The following is a 22,170-nucleotide window of genomic DNA, read 5'->3' on the forward strand; positions in this document are numbered from 1 at the left end:
CTGTCTGATACAACACAAACAACAGTATTCCTGTCTGATGTAACACAAAGAATAGTATTCCTGTCTGATATAACACAAACAACAGTATTCCTGTCTGATACAACACAAACAACAGTATTTCTGTCTGATATAACACAAACAACAGTATTCCTGTCTGTTATAACACAAACAACAGTATTCCTGTCCTGAATACAACCAAACGAGGACAGTATTCCTGTCCTGATATAAGCACAACAAGGAACAGTATTCCTGTCTGATTATAAACACAACACAGTAATTCCTGTCCTGATAATAACACAAGACAACAGGTATTCCTGTCTGATATAACACCAAAGAACAACGTATTCCTGTCTATATAACACGAGACACAAGTATTCCTGTCTGATATAACACAAAACAAAGTATCCTGGTCTCACAAACAACAGTATTCCTGTCTGATATAACACAAACAACAATATTCCTGTCTGATATAACACAAACAACAGTATTCATGTCCGATATAACATAAACAACAGTATTCCTGTCTGATATAACACAAACAACAGTATTCCTGTCTGATATAACACAAAGAACAATATTATTGTCCTATATAAAACAAAGAATGGTAGTATTGTCTTACATAACACCAAGAACATTGTTATTGCTTTATTAACATGAAGACCAATGCAATGTTCCTCCATAACATCAAGAACATTGTTGTAGGCCGATTCACATTAAAACTCGTGTTATTTGTCTATGTTACTATTACCTAGGTTGCAGTTATTATCAGGTGATATTAACCATTATTGTCCTATATATCAGGTCCCATATGAGTATATATAGACCTACAAACAGAATATATATTTGTATACATATACGTATCGCTGTAGATATGTTGTTTTTTTTTGTATCTAAATGAACATAGACGCGTCATTTATTATATGGTATGTTCTTCATGACAATGCAAGTCCTGTGAGAGTTTCCGCAAATACATACCTATGCTGTGGTTGTGTTTTATGCATCTATATGCAAAAAGACACGTTATGTTTTATATTTACGGTTTATAAATGAATTAGGAACAGCTGGTATTGGATGTATTGATACAGTTCGGTCTATTAATGTTTTGAGTTTACAAGCGCTTCTTATTAATATACGGAAATAACGTGCTGGTCTTACTAATTTGTGGAGTTGATAAGCGCGTCAAACTGATTTATGTAGTTGACGAGCGCGTCATATTGACATGTGGAGTTGATGAGCGCGTCATATTGACATGTGGAGTTGATGAGCGCGTCATATTGACATGTGGAGTTGATGAGCGCGTCATATTGACATGTGGAGTTGATGAGCGCGTCATATTGACATGTGGAGTTGATGAGCGCGTCATATTGACATGTGGAGTTGATGAGCGCGTCAAATTAATATATAGAGGATATCTAACAGTGTCTTCAGTAATACCAAATATATTTCACGAGTGGGGCTAATATTTTGATATTTTTCACGAGTGCGCAGCACGAGTGAAAAATATCAAAATATTAGCCACACGAGTGAAATATATTTGGTTTTACTGAAGACACTGTTAGATATTCTGTTTATTACATTTTTTATCAACGTAAAAAACCCTACCCCGTATGCTAACTAGGACTACAGCGATAATTTGTTAACAAAAAAAGTAGTTTCCCCTGTCCAGGTGCTGACATATATGTCGGGCTTTCTGATTGGTCAATTATTTTGGTAATTTCTAATCATTAATTTGATTGGTCAAATCAGCAAAAGTGATATTTTTCACTAGTGAAAAATATCACTTTTATAGAATGAATAATTTTTGATATTTCACTGGTAAAAATGTAATAAATGGAGTTGACGAGCGCGTCATATTAACATGTTGAGTTGACGTGCGCGTCAAATTGATATATGGAGATGACGAACGCGTCTTTATACTATATGGAGGTGACGTGGGCAGCTAATTAATATATGGAGTGAACTAGCGCGTCTGCTGGGGATACTTAGTTTATGATGTAATCTCTGAGATATATTTTCTCACCTGGAGGAGTCCTTGTGCGAAAAGGGAAATTATCGTTTCAATACTGGAATGCCAGATAGATCCTTTGTCACTCTCGAAATTCTAATTTTTATAATAAATATTTTGGAGATTTACATGGCGGTTGTCGCCGTGAATCAGAAGACGATCTTCCTGATTATCTCCATATACATTTTATATTTTGTTTTCATATTCTTATTCGTTTTGTTAATTCTTAGTTAGAATTCCGTAGGTAGTGGAATCTTACCTCCATTTTGTTCTGCGGTTTTGAAACCATGTTTTCACTTGTGCATCTGTCATTTTCAGTGCTTTCGCTAACGCCGACCTTTCCGCTGAGGCCAGATATTTCTGTCTGTGGAAGCGTTTTTCAAGTTCCATGATTTGGAGACGAGTAAATGATGTCCGGGGCTTTTTCCGTTTTGGAGGCGTTCTGTTTTGGTATGGATGTCCTATTCTTCTTGTTACTAAGAAATATAAATAAACAGAATAAAATCAATAAATCTCTTGTTTACAGCCTTATATATTCATATCTTATTATTACAATGAGCATAAACAATCAGCCTCCGGTTTATAAAAACCAAACTTTCAAAGAATAACAAACCATTCCTGCATGAAATCATACATTACTTTACAAACGATATTGTTCTTGTATTATCTCTACACACGTTGACCCTAAATCTTGTTAAAAGAGCGTGCATGTTGACGAGTTCCAACAATGTTTAAAATATATCAATCGACACAAAATGGTAAATGTAGTGTTTAAGAACACCAGATATGATATAAAATACTAAGTAGATAATGATCATCATCGTCCTCAAATGAAGGACAAACGTAATTCACATTTCATAGTAAATATGATAGACATACAATGTACATCAAAACACATGTTAATTGAGGAAACGCTGTACCGCGACTTACGCAGAATGGAATAGTAGCGGATGTGTCCACATAACAATTGGACATTACTATGCAATGATATTTCTACAATAATCTATGCTCTCAGATCTGTCAATATACATATAACATAAGTGAAATGGGTTTTTTTTAATAAAAGAATACTACATTGTGTATCTTTTATTTCAAAATATCATCTTTACCTTAGCTATAACCTTGTACATCACTGTTGTAACTGAAGTATATATCTGATGATTTATGTCTGGTTCTAGGCTTTATACAACACTGCTATGGGGTATTTAACGGTATGTTCATGTGTGTATAGATTTATAGGTTGGAAAAAATCCCATGAGGATAAGCGAGCTACACAATATGTTCCACTTTAAAGGGGCATTATGGAATCACATCATATATGGGGACCTCCTCGTAACATCACGGACATAAACTAAAAGAATCTTAAATCGAGCGGATAGGTTTATTGCATGTCAGCTGGGCTTTACTGAGAACCAATCTATTCGAATAGGTCATTTGGCGGCCTTTTTGTTTCAGACTATTTGGTAAGATTCAGTTCGGGATACATAATAACTTAATGCTACTTTTTCTACTGCACTCAGTGGTATACTTTTAAATGTACATATATAATGTATCATATTTGAAACAGTCATTTTTTGCTGGACATAAAATCGCACATTCAACTCCAATTTGAAATAGGTGCACTGCAAAGCTCGAGAAAACCTATTATGAACATGGATATGATTTTAGGACTCTAAAACAATGAGTGCTATTATATTAAAGAGGGTGTGGCCATAACGTATCGAAACGTACAATAAAAGAGATTTATCAATTTCTAGAAAACAATGAAAGTTTAACAAGATTTTTTGTTATGAATATTCTAAAGGACGTCAGTAACGAGAATAGATAACCTCCTATCAGCTTTATCTAGACAATGATTACCTGCATATTGCACTTTTCCCCCCTTATTAACTGAAAGATCTTCCTGAGAATCAAAATCATTCAAGTAGTTCATTGAAAAGCTAGACATAACATCCGTTATGTAAACAAATCCAAATGGATTAAAAACACATATTTGGAAAATTAAACATTAGAGAGTACGTAGTGCATTGTGATGTCAATGTTAACATGTTAAATAATCTTTTGATGTAAAATGTATCTACAGTCACGGAAATTGTAATCAAAACGCACCCAGTTCTATTAGATCAATACATGCCGGTGATATCATCATATCAATAGTCGTAAATTAAGTACGGACTGTTTCTGACTGGCCATATACATGATATCCTTCACCTTGTTTGATTTGTGGAATTTATTTATCCAACTTAATAAACTTATCATAAAACATATGTGTCATTTCAGTCAGCTACATATTAATTTTTTTACAAGGCACAAATCAGAAAACTAAAATAAGATTTCGCTGACCAAGGAACATCCCAGGTTAATAAAATCTATACACTTGTATTTGTTTAACAAGGAAGGACACTCCGCGACAATTAGAGTCTGTATATTTGCTCACCAAGATGCATATGTAAACAATATGCCTTACATTCTTTGATGTTACAAATTATTATGGTTGAATTAAAATGAAAAATATATCGTGATTGCAAACCTAATTCAATTAGGATGTGTATTAGTTAACAGTACACGAGTTATCAGTCAAATCCTAACATTCGTTACGATTAACGATTCGGTGTTCCTACTTAAGTACACTGAAAATTATACCATTGTTAAAAACGGTTGATATAGATGAATTCCTCTGATAAATAAACTTATATATAGTTGTATATTAGTGGATTTGTTTATGAGCGTTATTAGGTGGAGGGGAATGTAGTGTTTTGAAGGGTTATCAAGGAGGTCCAATCTGTGCCCTCGGCCCTGTTGTCTCGTATACATGTATCACTACCAGAATATTGTGCAGAACACTCCAATTTATCACTTATCATATATTATAGATTGAAATAATACACAAAGGAACTATGAGGGTCCACTTAGTTTGTATGTACTTTTGTCATTTCCTTGAAGACAACATTAAACTCTAAAACCTATTTGTACCCAATTCAGTTTGAACGCGATACAACACACACGGTCACAGTAAATAATGTGTTTGTAGCCTATGCCCTCTCACGGCCCTATCGATTGCTACATTTCAACATCATTTAACCTTTTTTTAAAACAAAACCGTTCTTGTCTACAACTATTAATCTACTTTTATCTAATTCCCTTTCTCTTTTTGTAAAATAATTTTATTGTCCGTGTTCAAATACTACGTATTGAGGAAGGCGCATACATCATTAAAAACAGAAAAAAGGGACGAAAATGTAACATTATACGCTCAAAATGAAATAGGCGGACGCGGAAGGCAAATTTAATTTTAAATAGGACAAGCGGCAGGCAACCACCAAGATTTAATTATAACCGTTCATCTCGTGGAGAAAGGCAGGGCAGAATGACGGCCGGAAATTTAGTGTGTTTAAATGCCTGTGATACTTCCGTACCCGGCAAAGTTATGATGTCTGAGTATAGTTTACTCTAATTGAAAGAGCTGACTCGTCTTTAAAAAAAACAGCATATGGGTTTGAACTCATAAAAGGTCAGAATTGCGAATAGTACAATGCTGTACTGAAATAGAGGTTAAATTGTCTCGATTGGTTTCACGTTGGATGTGAGGTATTGTTTGAAATATTTATTTGTGAAAATGCATAAAAATTTAGTTTACAATAATTACGCAACACTTTCTAACAACTTACGTTTATTTTCTTTGTTATCTTGGCTGGCTTGGAGAGGCGTTGTCCACTAAGCCACCTAACCAAACATTCCATATTTGTAATGTTATATCATTTACACGTGATTCTTACCACTCATTCATAATTCACTTCCGTGTTACATACGTGACGAAAACGTCCCACTTGGAATGTCGTTTGCTCACCATTTATTTTCGAGATCGACATTTGAAAAATAGAAACATTAACTTATTACACTTATGATCAATAGAAATCTTTACTGTTACATATAACTATGTAATGAATTATCAATTTGTTAATTATTTTAATGTCGTGTACCACACTTTGAATGCCAGTAGTATAAAATGTGAGTACAGATTTTTATATATTTACATTATCTACAGTATCACTGCTAGTATATAAACCTAGTAATTACTGATTCGGGCTATAAGGTTATACACTTGTAACAAACGTGAGATTACAGTAAGATTAGCACAGTTCATACAGTGGGCGTTCATATGCGTATATTTACCATTGTATGGCACTGCCACTATATAACCCTACCAATTCAGTTGCGAGTTCACCAGCTTATGAACTGCCAACTGAAATTAGAATTTGAAAATTTAAAAAAAAAAAAAAAAAAAAAAATCGCACGACAAATAAAAAATCGCAGATGGTAAATATAAGCATTGAACGGCTTTCAGTTGGCATTCATAGTCAATATGAATGCCAACTGAAAGCCGTTCAATGCTTAAATAACCCGGAACGGAATGCAGTGACAAAATGATGATCAATCTTAATATTAGATATTTTAAAATTTGTTGATAAATTTAATTATCAAATTGATCAGAGAGATATGAAATAATACGTGTGTATTAAATGAACATCACAGGAAACACATTTTATTTTTTGGACGATTCATTCCTTCGTGTAGATAACCCATGGTGTCTGACAACATCTGATGAATACAATATATGTATGGATACTTCATGTACATACATTTGTGTATAAATAGCGTCCACCTTATCGTGTGCCAGACACCCAATAGTGTAGTTTACAGAACGAAGTACTCGTTTTCAAGATAGCACAAGGCAACATTAGTACACAGTTAATTCAATATAAATGAGCGACATTCGGACAGAATGCGATTTACTACGAGTTGGTACGTTATACAGTTAGTCGGTACGAATCTCCAGCCACAATATCTAACAAAGTCGGTACGAATCTCCAGCCACAATATCTAGCAAGTCGGTACGAATCTCCAGCCACAATATCTAACAAGTCAGTACGAATCTCCAGGCACAATATCTAACAAGTCGGTAAGAATCTCCAGGCACAATATCTAACAAGTCTGTACGAATCTCCAGCCACAGTATCTAACAAGTATGTACGAATCCTCAACCACTATATCTAGCTAGTATGTACGAATCCTCAACCACTATATCTAGCTAGTATGTACAAATCCTCAACCCCTATATCTAGATATATTTATATAGCTAGTCGGTACGAACCCTCAACCACTATTTTTGGATAGTCGTTACGAATTCTCAGTCCTTATATCTGGCTAGTTGATACGAATCCTCCACTACTTTATCTATCTAGTCGGTACAAATCCTCAACCACTATATCTAGCTAGTCAGTACGAATCCTCAACCACTACATCTAGCTAGTCTGTACGAATCCTCAACCACTACATCTAGCTAGTCAGTACGAATCCTCAACCACTATATCTAGCTAGTCTGTACGAATCCTCAACCACTATATCTAGCTAGTCTGTACGAATCCTCAACCACTATATCTAGCTAGTCAGTACGAATCCTCAACCACTACATCTAGCTAGTCTGTACGAATCCTCAACCACTATATCTAGCTAGTCTGTACGAATCCTCAACCGATATATATGTAATGAGATATGTAATTGATATAACGACATGCTATTTTATGTATCCATGGTTTGATTATGTGTGAGTTGTTTATCATATCATTACAAACGTGTACTTAACTTAGGAATAAATAAACAGCATTGCCAGAAATTGAAGTAATGAAATGTGAAATAAAGATGAATAACCAATTCTAGACGAATCGTCTGGTCACAGTGTCCAGAATAGACATCGATTATTTCACTTGATGTAAATCTGTTATCGTATAAATCCGACATAAATAAATAAACCATGACTGGCAATGAGAGTTTTAACCTTGACCTTCGACCCACGTTCTTGACAATTGACCCGTATCCTTGACCTTGACCGTCAGCCACACGACAAAAGAACATATAAGTCATACTTTCGTTCCTACATTAACTTCTTTGAGTAGGTCTTTTAAGATGCATTAAATATTTACAATGACATATCAAATGGAATTGGAATACTGTTTAAATCGCTATAGAGGGATGGTTTTGGCATCCGAAGCCTTCACCTCTGACATGTTGACGAGTTAGACTACCTCTGATCATCAAAGTGTAACAAAATTAAATCCGTAGTCGTAGATTACATTCAGATATTGATCGAGTGTTTAACAGAGATTGTAATTTACTGTTATCATAATATCATACATTACTAGCAAGTGAAGTTTGGGAACCCCTCTTGGCCTTTCTGATATGTCTGTGGATATTAGTCTTGTGTCTTGTTCTATCGTTTATAGAGTGCAACTTACAGGTATTTTTATTTTGTGTTTTTGAGTCATTAACATCACTAAAGTATTCAAAATGAAATATACTGTCACTTTGCTGGTGACCATTCTTATAAGAACCCATACAGATCGTCATTCTTCATTGGAATAAATATAGTTATAATGATATTCTAAAGGAAAGAAATATGTTATATATCATATTATCAATTCCTTTATCAAAAACACGATTACAAAATACAGACATATCTAAACATCGATAAACTATGGAACATCGGTGTTGCTGGTTAAACATTATTTCTGGCGTATATAGATTACAGTAACAAAATATCACTTTTACTAAAGACTTTTATACTAATAATTGATATAAAATACGCCTGCTAAGAACATGTTGTGCCTTCTCGCTGATTTCTATTGTGTTATAATTGCAATGCAAACCATTGCCATGGTACTCACTTAAAACTCGCCTTTATACTCAAGCCAAAGTGGTTAATGCGTCTAGGACTAGTTAAACAAAGCATGCCATAAAATCGCACCGGCGGGCGTGAAGATATCCTACCGGACGCCTTACTCGGGAGCTTTTCTATTACTGCTCAAGCTTATTCGTCTCCTTCATCCTAAATATATATTTTGATTGTAGCTTTTGTTCGGGCCGGATACTTTAAAGCTCCCACGAGTCATAAAGTGATCAAACTGTGGAAGGCAACAATAATGGCTCAGCGATTGGTTAAAGAGGGGTTTTCTGTCTAAGTAACAAGCCTAACCACTACCCAATCCAGACATCACCATTGTAGTTATACAGTGATAAGGCGAGCCTGTGTGATCCCGGCACCTGTTTTAACAAATGTATCAATTAGGTTTCACATATGTCCTTTAAATATGGGACTGTACAATACAGAACCTATACAGCTTGGCCGTTAACTGGAGTCAATTACAAAGAGTATATCTATGGATATGTATTTAATATTTGCGAAGCAATAAAAACAACTGGAAATAGGTCAACGACATTGAATTTGTGTGTTGTTGAAACCATTTCACTCGTAATATCATAAGCATGTGATGAATTCATATTATAGAAAAACATGATGGCGCATAATCGTCATTAGCATAATTATCAATAAAACAGCTGAATGCCACTGCCATCATACGGACAATCCTGTTTTACAGAAATAGGAGACAGTTATCCTTCCGGTACACGTCATCATCCATGGACTTATTTCTTTTTAGAAGGACGAAATATGTTAATGGTGCGGCTTTTACATATATTGTATTTATATATCTATATCTTAAGGCTCCGTTCTCTTTTGTGTTGTTTTGATAAATTCCTTGAGCTCGCTTAATGATAAACTCTACTGGTAGACTGACCGTCTCCGATTATTGTCTTTACCCTGTAAGTCACGTTTGAATTCTTATGAAGAATGGCACAAGTGCAGAATATGCACACGTGTTTTATGTTTTTGGAAAATTATGTTGTATCCAAAAATATAAATTTGATTAAATTGGGACGTTTAAACATTTCTGTATCAATTTAGGTCAAAAGTAATGAAAATAAATAATACAGTTTAAGGAATGAATACTAACGCAATTTATTAAGTATTTTAGAAAAATGGATAGATTTACATTAATGTAATCGTAAACGGATAATGATGAACGTTGTTCTAATCTGACCGAGTTTCTGCAATAATCTCATTTCACCATTGAATGTAAATCTAAACATGAGGTGGTTGAGTAGGAGTGAGGGTGTCCTTAAGTGTAGTACCCGGGCTTCACTTTACATACTAGTTGAATTTACTTGCGAGTACGAATACATATCCTTATTTTCTTATGCGATATGAAGTCAGACGTGCTCGATGCTTGTTGATATACATTGCGGTTCCATGAGACAATACGATTTTGACCTAGATTTCAATGTCGGAAGTCGCTGATGAAGACTTAATCTCCGTGTAATTGTATGGTCCTCATGCACATATATATGTCTTGTTCATATTTTGCCCTCGTCCAACGGATTTTGAGGCAGAATTATGATTTCGTAATTATGTCTGTATTATCCGTTGTGTTTTCGTCCTCGTTTAATGTATTTTGAGTTAGAATTATGATTTTGTTATTATGTCGGTATTATTCGTTATTATCGCCCTTGTTTTATGTATTTTGAGATAGAATTACGATTTTGTTATTATGTCGGTATTATTCGTTATTATCGCCCTTGTTATTTTGAGTTAGAATTATGATTTTGTTATTTTGTCGGTATTTTCGTTTTTATCGCCCTCGTTTATGTTACTAATGTTTGTCCACGTTGGTATCGTCTTATAGTTTTAATAGTAAACGAGGCCCACATACATGGAATGCATAGGTCTTAATGACGTATTAACCTAAAATGGTTGTCGAAATAGCCTTACCTCCTTATTGTATATATATATAATTATATATATAGGGTCTAGTAAGTAATAACGACGGTATAAATCAATATAGGTTAATATATATATATATATGTATGTCCTCGTAAACCGGAGTTAGCACTCCTCCTGCCAAGTGGTATAAAACGTTACCTACCATTTTGGGAGAGGGTTAGTTTTTTTTTAGAGATACATTCGTCTCTGAAATTAATGAGATTCGTTTCTCTTAGAGTGCTTGTATTACCTAATCGACAGATTGGAGGCAGCATTGCCTAATAAATCTGGTATTGTGTTTTAATAGCTCGTCTTTCTGCAGTAGAAGCCCGTATAATCCCCGCATATGATCAGTGGCAATGTTTAATAGTGAGTAACGATTTCCTCACAGAACTGCAGTGCTCTTAACATCATCTACTCAATTAAATTTCTTCCACGATACGTAATCGTAAATCAAAATGTCACGGAGACTTTTTAAAATAATTAGATATAAAGTGTTATAATAGGGGGAACGGTTGAATGATACATCATGTGGTGAATTGTTGGTATATGCTGTAATGTTAATTTATTAAAGGTTTCAGTTAAGCTTTTCTCTGAATAGGATTGAAAATGTATGACTCCTTAAACGTTCAGGTATCACATATAACCAATGGCCTAACTTGCTGAAATAGATAGAGTTAGTTACAATATATATATTTATTAAGGTATTTCCAAGAACTGTGATAAAATTGCCGAAACAATGTGTTACATAGTCTATTGACATTACAGAGATATTTCTACCTACAATAAGTCCCCGTTGATACATTGGAAAACAGATGTAATTTAATTGGCTGTTATTGATTAGTTAGTTCATCACGTGGAATTTCCCGATTATCCCTATATAGTTGGTAATGGTTGCTTTAGTGCTAAGCAGCGATAGAGCAGGCCATTTCTTGTGGAGTATAATACTTTATGACAAAAACGTGATTGTCTGTAAATAACAAATAACAAAGTAACCATTACTATCATCAACATATTGTAAAGATAGAACGGAAGATCAGTTCATATATTAAAGTGGAACAATTCTGGGCTAATTGAACCGATCACGAAAGAGTCCAAGTTAACATGGCCGCCCCAGTAGAAAATGTTCAGGGCTAAATGATTCCAACTCGGTTTTCTTGCGAAAGATGGACCATAACAACATCTCTGTAAATATTTAACTCGGTTTGACATACTTAATGGAACCACAAACGTCACATCGATACAGTAATGTCTCTGATAGTTTGTTTACCGTTATCGAACAATCTACCACTCACATATTCTTTAGTCATAACTTGCTCAATACTTGGCCAATATCTTCATGTGAACACTCGTTGGAAAGATAAAACATGACAGCGCGGACCCATTAAATATACCATATATACATTATTTGTATATATATTTGAAGAAATGTCCGGTTTTCTCTACTTAGAATGTCGTGTTGCTTTCCTCGATATATACATGATATCGACCGTGTAAAGTACCTTTGATACCAGCTATTGGACTAATGAAATAAAATATCATTTCTGATGATTCAAGATTGTCAGTTTTTGAAACTTATAGAATTATGACGAGTTTAATATGATTACAGGGGTATTTGATATGATTATGAAGGTAATGTGATGATGAACTCTTTCTTTTTTTCTGGTAATATATTTATTTTTGATAATATATGCTGTATGTTAAAGATGAGATTGAGATCTAAAGTATAAATAATTTCAAAGTACACCGGCGTAAAACAAAACAAGCAGAGAAAAATAACCTGGAACCTAAATGGGATATTCTACCTTAAAATCAATTGAAACGAACAATGATTATTGAAGCCGTACACGGATACAGCATTAGTTATACTGATCCTTTGCAAAAAAAAACATAATAAAAGAGATAGTTACGTTAGAAATTCTTAACAACTCTGTCATCTCATCAATGCAGTGATTTTAACTTAACGGTAATGAAGATACTGTAAATGTACATATTTTAGCGGTACTATTATTTTAGCATTTTCGCGCTGGAAGCATGCCGTTAAATTATGAATGTGCTGATTGTTGTTTATCTACATTGGTTTCTGTGGCAATCAGTGTTGGTACACTAATTCATCATTCCAATAAACTGTTTTAATTTGGCTTTGCGCTAAAATTTGTGTGCGTCAAATTAAGAGCGTTTGCAGTACCCTTTTTTTTATAGTGATATTCCTGTCTCCACCAACAGTGTATCCCTTACCGTCTTGGTGTTGACTGGTTTCTAATTAGTGAGATGATCAGCGCGTGTAAATGTGCACATTTAAAACAAAAACAAAATAAATAACACACTAGGAAACCAACATTCCTATTACGCCCAGTCGGATCTAATGGCGTTGTCGCTTTAAGATTCCCGCTTTAGGAAAAGATTCTTTTTAAACAGAGACCATTGTGGATGTGTTTTGTTAAGTTGGATACTTAAATACAGTATGTCGAAGGTCACCTATATGAACCTGTAGTCATACATTTACATGTTTTTGTCATTTTAAATTATATCGTTTTCTCAAAGATAATGATTAAATGTGTCAATAAAATAACTTTGGTCAAGTTGTCACTAAATATTCGAAAGTGAACACGATCGTGTAGGTCAATCCCACACCTTAACAGAGAAACATATCCATTAAATTTCATTTCTGGCAAACTACAAACGTGTGATAACAGTGTGATATCACATACGTCATACATAAATGTTGTCACAGAATTGTCTCAGTAATGACGAAGGTTATATCTGAGTCGATGAAGTATCTACTTTATATGAAACTAATTAGGTTTCGCTTATTTTGGTTTTCATAAAAGCAAGATTGTTGATAAAATGAATTTTACAACTGTGTCCATTTCATATCTGAAATATCAAACAAGATCATCAATTTGATATAACACACGTGGCACAATATTGATCCCGACCAAAAAATTATGACTTCTGCCCACTCATGTGATATTCTCTGTAAAGCATTGTAAAACGAAATGTGTGATATTACAGGTATATTTGAGATATAAAAATGAAATGCATTGTAACATTACACTGGTGAATACTATCGGAATGACATTATACCTCGTAATACAACAATGATATAACGATGATTAATATACACATTGTTATATCAATTTATACATTATCATATATATATATATATATTGTTATATTCGTATATACATCATTATATAAGTATATACATTATTATATTAGTATATACATTATTATATTAGCATATGCATTATTATATTACTATATACATTATTATATTAGTATATACAGATTATCATATAAGGATAAACATTATTAGTATTATTAGTATTATCTTTATTAAGATTCCCTCCAGTTCTGATTAGATAAGATAATGTCACGTGCAGATCTATACATAATATGTAGTTCATGCTTTTCAGAACAGTCTGCCCATATGGAATCATAAATCATACATTGTATATTCATACTGAATTTTAAAAAATGCCCAATTTGATGAAATTATAGTCTGAGAGGATAATTCAGAGTGTGATAATTTAGGCATTATATTTGTTATACACGTTTTTTATTATTTATTTGTCTGAATATTCCATTTGAAGATAAGATATTTTCATATAAGATATTTTTTATTAAGATCAAGAACATATGCTTTCAGTTCATATGGTCCTGACCTGACCTGATAGGCACATATTGACTGAGGGCGAACTATATTAACCTCGTCGATATAACTGAGTGTATCATTTGACATAGTACACAGTTATAAACATCATAACAATATATTAACAATTCATAAACACTGACGATGACTTTATTGTAAGTCTTTAAGATTTACTGATAAATCTGTAATCGGGATGCAACGGTACAATATCAAATAATACGTCATACATTTATGATCACTCAATATGATTGTCTTTATTGAAATTAAAATTCATGAATTGTGTGTGTCATTACAGTGTACGAAAATTAAGTCGTAATCAATGAATATTGCGACATAATGTGTAAATTATGTCGTTCTTTTAACATCGACTGAGATGTTTTCACAGAGATAATTATTACTCGTCAATATCATAGCTGTGATGTATATGGTAGTAGTATGAGTACTCAAGTCATCTACAGAATATTAACACGATCGATAGACCATTTCTATACATCAATCTCGGGAAATTATTTTTCATAGTGTTATATGGATATAATATACAAATTATACCGACTTACAGTTGTTTTAAAATTGGTCGATATTTCCAACCAAAATATTAATAATAATGTCAAAATGTGGTAATCGAATGACGAGTGCAGAAAGTATCAATACAACACCACGAACAATAGATTAATATTATACATATTCCTGTGATATGTTATGGAAACACACCTCCTAACTTGGTATAAACTATAAACGGATAACAATGTTTTGTATTGCCAATTTCTCACAAGAATCAGCACTTGTCTTGTTAGGAGTTAGTGATGCAATTTATATGGTATCGACAGTTTTGTTAGATTGCAAAAATAACAGGTTATATGGTATGACATATAACCTTTATAATGTACAGAATACCACACCCTTTAACTGATACCATAGGCATTACTCTGACACAATTACACAATGTTGAATACCTTGACATATGTGCAGTGAAAGCATGCAATGTACTACATCTTGTAAAATGGTTTTACAATATTACTGAAGTATTTAAGTAGTAAAACCAGCAGGGTACTTATAACCAGGTAATAATACCTATAATGTATAAATATACACCTAGGATACATACTAGATGGTATATACTTCATTTATTCATTTTCCTTTTTGATATCAATAATACTATTTGTAAATGAAAGAAAAAAAATGACGACTGTGTAGCAGAATATACATGAATACTATAAACCCGCATACCAAAAATATTTTTTAAAGTATTTTACGTAATCAACGAAATATGATAAAAAAAAAACCCATAAAAACAAAAACGCAATGAAGCAATTTACAAAAATGAATAAATAACATAAAGGAAGAACAAAAGTAAGAAATAAATATCTTGTCTGCGTGACACAAAAAACGTAGGGAAGAGTGATATTAAAGTGTAAATATGTGCCATTCAAACTCATAATTGACGAAGCGATGACAAAATGGAAACAAACAAAAAATACGAATTACAGAGAGACATTTGAAACGTAAAAGTAAAAAAATGGATTTGGATGGGTTACTAAAGGAGGTTAATTTTTGTAAGCAAGAAAGAGTTCAATGCAGCCAAAGGAGAGGATATAAGTTTTTTTTCATCGCACTTTGTAAATGCAAATATTATCAAATCGACAAAAGACATAATTTTAAATAACAGGCCGAATGCAATAGGGTAAATATATTTACTTTGCTGTGATAAAAATGTCTTATTTGTTTTTTTCTTTCAACTCAGTCGATTTGAAAACCTTCTCATTTCTCATGGTTCATGAAATGAAATAACTAATCGAGGAATTTAAATCCTGATACATTTATAAAAATGTAACGTCACTTAATTTCATTAAAAGAAATTATTTGAAAGAATTTCAATTATGCCAAGTGCAGTCTCATGATATGCGTCCTATTTATACACATTTAATTAGATAATTGCAAGTACGGAAAAAAAATATATAGAACAAGAAAAAAATCAGCACAGCAATGGCGAAGGGAGATAACCTTAAGTCTACGATTGATTTGATAGCGAACAACGCGAGAACATTACAATAAAGAATGTAATAGATGTAAGTAGTAGACACGTTAGATGTTTCAATGTCGCTTTTTTTCATTAGAATCGAAACTAACTCACCAATAAATGCGACTGATACAATATCCTATGCATACAATAAGATTACATTTTACAATTCATTTCTTCATTACAATGGACCTAAATAAGTCTGAACAAAAAAATGATGAAATAAAATCTACAATTCAAAGAAGGACTTTTTTATATATATATTTTTGTATGGACAGGGCATTTGCCTTTGGGGAGTAAAATATATTTATTTACTGTAAGAAAGATTTATATGTTACGTAATATCAAGTAATCTCGGGTTGTGCTGTTTTTTCTTCAAAAACTAAATTATGACAAGTAATAAAAAATTCATTTAAGTTTAATGCTACGCCATTCTCCTTTTGCCAAGCTGTATTAAGGATGCCCAGTAATATTACTTCTACACAAGTAACATATCATTATTTCCATTAGCGCATGAAATTGATTAAGTTGATATCGTGCGTCTGTATTGCATAATACATTATTTACAATACAGCCAGTATAAATCTGCCACGGAAGTAGATTATTTCTATGTATCCATCGGACTAAATCAAGTCACAAATATTTTAATATACAATTTAAAGAGTGACTTCGAAGCAGATACGTAAAAATGAAAATACATATTCGACGATTCAATGGCTGACTACATTTTTTGAGAAGATTTGTCACAAGTTCATCAAGAATCAATCAGCATGTATACAATAGTATGTTATTTATGTTTCTTAGCCTGTAATGTATTACTCGCATGTACATCATTATATATGTACAATTTTGTAAAACATTCCAAAATGAAACGGTATTATAATTGTTCCTGTCATCAAAGTGAATTTGGTTTTATTTTAAGATGTGGTATATATGACAGCTTCTTACGTGTGTCATATAAAACTCACTCGTGTCTTCAACAAATACCACGGAGAGTAGTAACATATTGATATAACTAAGATGCAATATTTATGTACAACATTTACATAATCAATAACAGTAATGTCCCAATACCAGAATGCATTATTAATGAACAGTAATATGATATGTGACCTATGAATATGTTTTTGATCGATAAATTACAGAAAATGTATGTATCGTTTAGTAGCGGTGATGGTAATAGATATTTCGACTGTTTCCTATCTCAAATGATATTTCAATATTTCATATTCCCGATCTACACAGATTGGTGTCGTGAAATGTTAATATTTTTATAGGCAATGAGACAATAAACGTACTTAAATGTACCCATGTTAATGTTATATCAGCATTAGCATTATAATTCTCCTGACGTGGTATCAATACTGTATAAGTTAAACATTTGACAATCTCAGCGTGGTAGTTATGTAATATAAAGTTATATCTGCCCTACACTTTAATTGTATTGACCATTATCCTTACAATCCATATAGTTAAATGTTAACTGCCGTTCATTTCAAGTTTTTATTTAGTTTTATGGGATACATTAAGTGTAATTAATTGAAATGATCCACATTCCCCGGTATCATAGATAAATGGTATGTTTTGGGAATATACTAAATCAATTTCGAAGATAAGAAACCTTTGAGAGTGACCTCACCCACTCGCTCTCGATTGATCAATACGACTCAGCAGGTACGGCCAGTTCCATTGTGTAAATACAAAACCAAAACCATACATTATGAAGAACTCCTAACAGTACACATAAAACAATCACTGTACGCCTTAACACAGTGATAATTAGGTGGATATAACTCTATGTCTATATCGTGTTATGTTTGTGTTAATTGTTTCATTTCGTACATAAATCAATATCATACTTTAACTAATTATCAAACGCCGACTAGAATACTATATTTCTTACCTCTACCATAGAATAAAATCATTAGACGTATTTTATTGTGTATGGCTAACTGTATTGCACTTCTGATAGAAAGTTCAACTGAAACGTGTAATGTATTGTTACCATCCAGTCAGTTTCTGCTGCTTTCGATGAGTTTGGGTATTTGCTGAAATAAATCTTTAGCTGTGAATATTTTATGACTTCTAGCCTTTGTCATTAATTAGGAACCTATGCATCTTCTTCCCTCTACATGACCTGGCAGTTTACTTGACATGGAACGATGGGGCACTATGTGTTTTCAATATCAAATGCGGGTTTTCGTGTGCGAGGTTTGCTTGCAATGGGTTTTAATTACCGTCATTCCACAATAAATACTTTGCACGGAGAAAAATAAATCTAGTCTCATTTTAAGAAAAAGTTAAGTTCAAGACAACCGATATTAAAAACGTTAAACTGAAATCTGACTAATCCTTTTGAATTTAAATTAACTTCATATATAGACAACGATATAACAACAGCAGGCTTTATTATTCCATTATGTCAGCCTTTCAATACCTGACAGCTTGGATAACAAATAAACATCGTGAAACTAAAAAGGGCATATTGCTTAAAAAAATGTTTAATGCAAGTTGCAAAATGTATGTTTAACATCAAAACAAAATAAAATGGAACAAATGGTTGAGAATTGCGAGTAAACATGGTAAACAGGTTACGTGAATGTAAAAAGACACTTTGAGGTTAATCTGACAGGAGATCCATTATCCCTGTTTACTTATATTATAATGCTAAAGAATTGTATACAACAACAAAACAACAACAACAAAAGAAATATGATGACTTAATATGATAGGAATTATCGTATATAATTTGTAATTATCAAATGATATTTATGTTTTAGAGAATCATACATTACTAAAAATGATATTTATTTGAAGAGCGAAATAGGATGGAGATTTTCGAACAACTGATTGTTTGGCAACCGAATAATTACTTATCTTAGAATTGTAAATCAGTACTTCTGTCTGTGCTTTAGACACATGCTACAGAAATCGAGGGATTATCAATTGTGTTGCAGTTACAACATCTTACAAATAGCAAAAATGGATCAGAAAATATAATTTACATGAAAAACGGACTATTTCAATGAAAACTTCGTTTATTATTCTCTAAAACATTATTAATTTCAATTACTCTTTTTTTCTATTTTATTCTCCTCTGTTTAAAAGGTGATCGATTGTGTCACACCAGGAACCTGCAGATAAACTAGTTGTATTTTCCGAAGTTTATAAATTCATCCCTTTTTATTATTATGTTTTCTCGTCATTACTTATTTAAAAAGATATACCGTATATGCATCAATATACTCTTAATATTCTGATTCAATTCTTCATACATGTTTTATTAAAATGCAATCAAAATAAAACATAGAAAACCGAAAATCACTATATATTATATGGGAAATCACAAAAAATCAAATCAAAATACAAATAAAATAAATTATGAGTTCAACATCCACTTACTACCCCTGGGCCGAATGTTATTCATAATATCGCTCTTATTAAAGGATTTTTAGTATTATCATTTTTTCCAACAACTAGATTAAATATTTTCTGTGATCATGTTGCATGAAAATAAAAATCGTTTAATCTGTTTGCGATTTCTTAAAAACATGCTAGATTATATACTATATAAGTAGAATGTGTCTCAACAAACAATGGCAAAACGAATAATGCGAAAATGATAGCGCAGTGCTGTGGTGTGTCTGTTATTTCGTCTAGTAAATGTTATTTGAAGCTAACAATGCCTTGTTAAACTATCTCCAACCTATCATACTCACACTGTAGCTTTGTTTTATAGTTGTCAAATACCGAAACATCATTAACAGTGTAAATCTCGTAGTAATTAGAGGTAAAATTTATAGCTCAGCGCTGCCAAAAACCAATTAATTAGAGAGGAGTGTTACAATAAAACTGTTATTGCGCTCTGATTGCTATGAACAGAGTGTTAGAACTTCATCCTCCAGGTAATATCAGCCTTGAATTGAATTACAAACCAGGTCATGGGTTTACGTTTGTGATTTCTAAAAGTTTTTAATTAGAATTGAATGCAACGATGTAAAGAGGGAGCCCTGTGAATTTATATCTCCTGTCGAGTGTTTAATCTAATATTTTGTTAACAAAGATGTCGAAGTTTAATAAAATTTACTTTTTTCTTTTTTATAGAATTAGGAAACTGATTATTCGCCTTCTGTGATTGATAAATATCTGGCTGTATAACGGGATCAAATTATTTCTCAGTCAGAACACTTCTACATCATTACCGACCAAAGTCTATTGTATTACACGTTTCAAACGTTCATTCTGATTTTTGTTGTGAGGAGATTATCCTAATGATAACCTAGATTTCATTATCACGATTTGTTAAAAAAAATTTAAACTGATCACATTTTTTCGGTATAAATTTATTAAGGAAACGGAATGCTATACTTGTTCATTTAAGCGTAAAACATGCACTTCGTGGAGTTAACTGACAGTCTTTTGTACACGGATACCTGTTTGATCAATTGTTTTAGTGCATTTTCTGTCTTTATGTTAAACCTCAATCAGCGTCTTATAACTCGATGTGTGACAGTCGGACAGATGTTTTAAAATGTGCAGACATTTAATAAAAAAAATCCTCGACGAAAATACCTAGACCGATATCACTTGGGAATGGTTAACACCATGAGAATGTAATATTAATTGCTGAATAAACATAATTATATGTTATTGAATGGATGTGTGATGTTATTTACTTTTTAGTGATGAATATTGCTGTGTTATTCTGTTATCATTTGGACATTCTAATGCACCTGAGAATAATTAGTATTTTGGTCAATACTTTATAATTGTCTTTTCCAAATCAATACACTGATAGTGCCATATGCGCCATAACACGCAAGATCAGAATCTTTTAATGTATCTATACTAACGAAACATCAATTGACACGTTGGCAATGAAATTAATGTTGACTACATCTTACCACCAAATCTGTCCCGTCGTAGGTCAAGCCATCCTGGTAATGTGTATGACGTCATTGTGGGAAACACGGGGTGGGGTCGGTGTATAGGTACCGTCAGAGGCACGTGGAATCCATGGTAACCGTTTGAAACAGACGCAAATAATTCTGGTGTAAGTTTAGGAACTTGAATGAAAGGTTTTTCATCCTCATCTGTGGATGGTTTCACAGATATACAATGTTTGTCCGGAGTCACATTTTCGCGCCTCGTACGACTATCACACGGCCCATTGTCCTCACCACCTGACAGAAAGTCCGAATCAGAGTTCGAATCATTGTCTAATATTCTGCTGATTCCAAATGAAAGACTGGGTCGTACTTTTGTTGTTCCTGAACTATAAACATGTTGTTTTCCGCAACTTTGTTGTTGTTGTTGTTTTGGTTGTTGTTCCTTGTGGTGTGTAATCAAAATTGGTGATTGCGATCTATCGTCCGATTCATCCATATGCTCGTTGTCGTCTTTCTCTTTAGATGGAATTGAAGACGACAGCGTATCCCCTCTATCTTGACACTTGTTCTTGTTGTCCATTCTATTTCCATGGGCTACTGCTGATAAGGGGAACCGTGATGTTCTATCGATTTTAAACGAGTGAGAGGATATCGACACTTTGGCAAACAGTGTACATTCGGATAAGCTGCCGACCGTAAATACTAATACAGCCGGCGAACCATCACTGCTCGGCAGGTGCGGTTCTCCTTCCCCTGCGGTGATGACTCGCAGTGACCAGTATAAGCGATATATCTTCACATGAGCCAAGTGCTTGCTTTCTTGACAAATGGAGGAGGGTCTTATATTAAATAGTTCCCCGCCCCGACGCCATTCGTTTTTTTCCCTGTTTACTCGGTAATTTGACGCGCGTACACACAAACCACAAATGATTTCGCTAGACATGTCAAAGG

At 33.1% G+C, this 22,170-nt stretch overlaps 1 protein-coding gene across 1 annotated transcript in view; it reads right to left on the reverse strand.

The window, feature by feature from the left end:
• LOC117339996 (T-cell leukemia homeobox protein 3-like) overlaps positions 1–21,857 on the reverse strand; it is a 28,515-nt gene extending 6,658 nt beyond the window's left edge. The window contains exons 1-2 of the mRNA XM_033901735.1: positions 21,235–21,857; positions 2,265–2,481 (exon numbers count right to left, since the gene is read on the reverse strand). Coding sequence (XP_033757626.1) covers positions 2,265–2,481; positions 21,235–21,799 — 782 coding nt within the window. The 5' untranslated portion in view covers positions 21,800–21,857. The remainder of the gene's footprint in view (positions 1–2,264; positions 2,482–21,234) is intronic.
• Positions 21,858–22,170: the final 313 nt, after the last annotated feature.

Source organism: Pecten maximus, chromosome 12 (assembly GCF_902652985.1).
Source record: "Pecten maximus chromosome 12, xPecMax1.1, whole genome shotgun sequence".
In the NCBI taxonomy this organism is placed as follows: domain Eukaryota; kingdom Metazoa; phylum Mollusca; class Bivalvia; order Pectinida; family Pectinidae; genus Pecten; species Pecten maximus.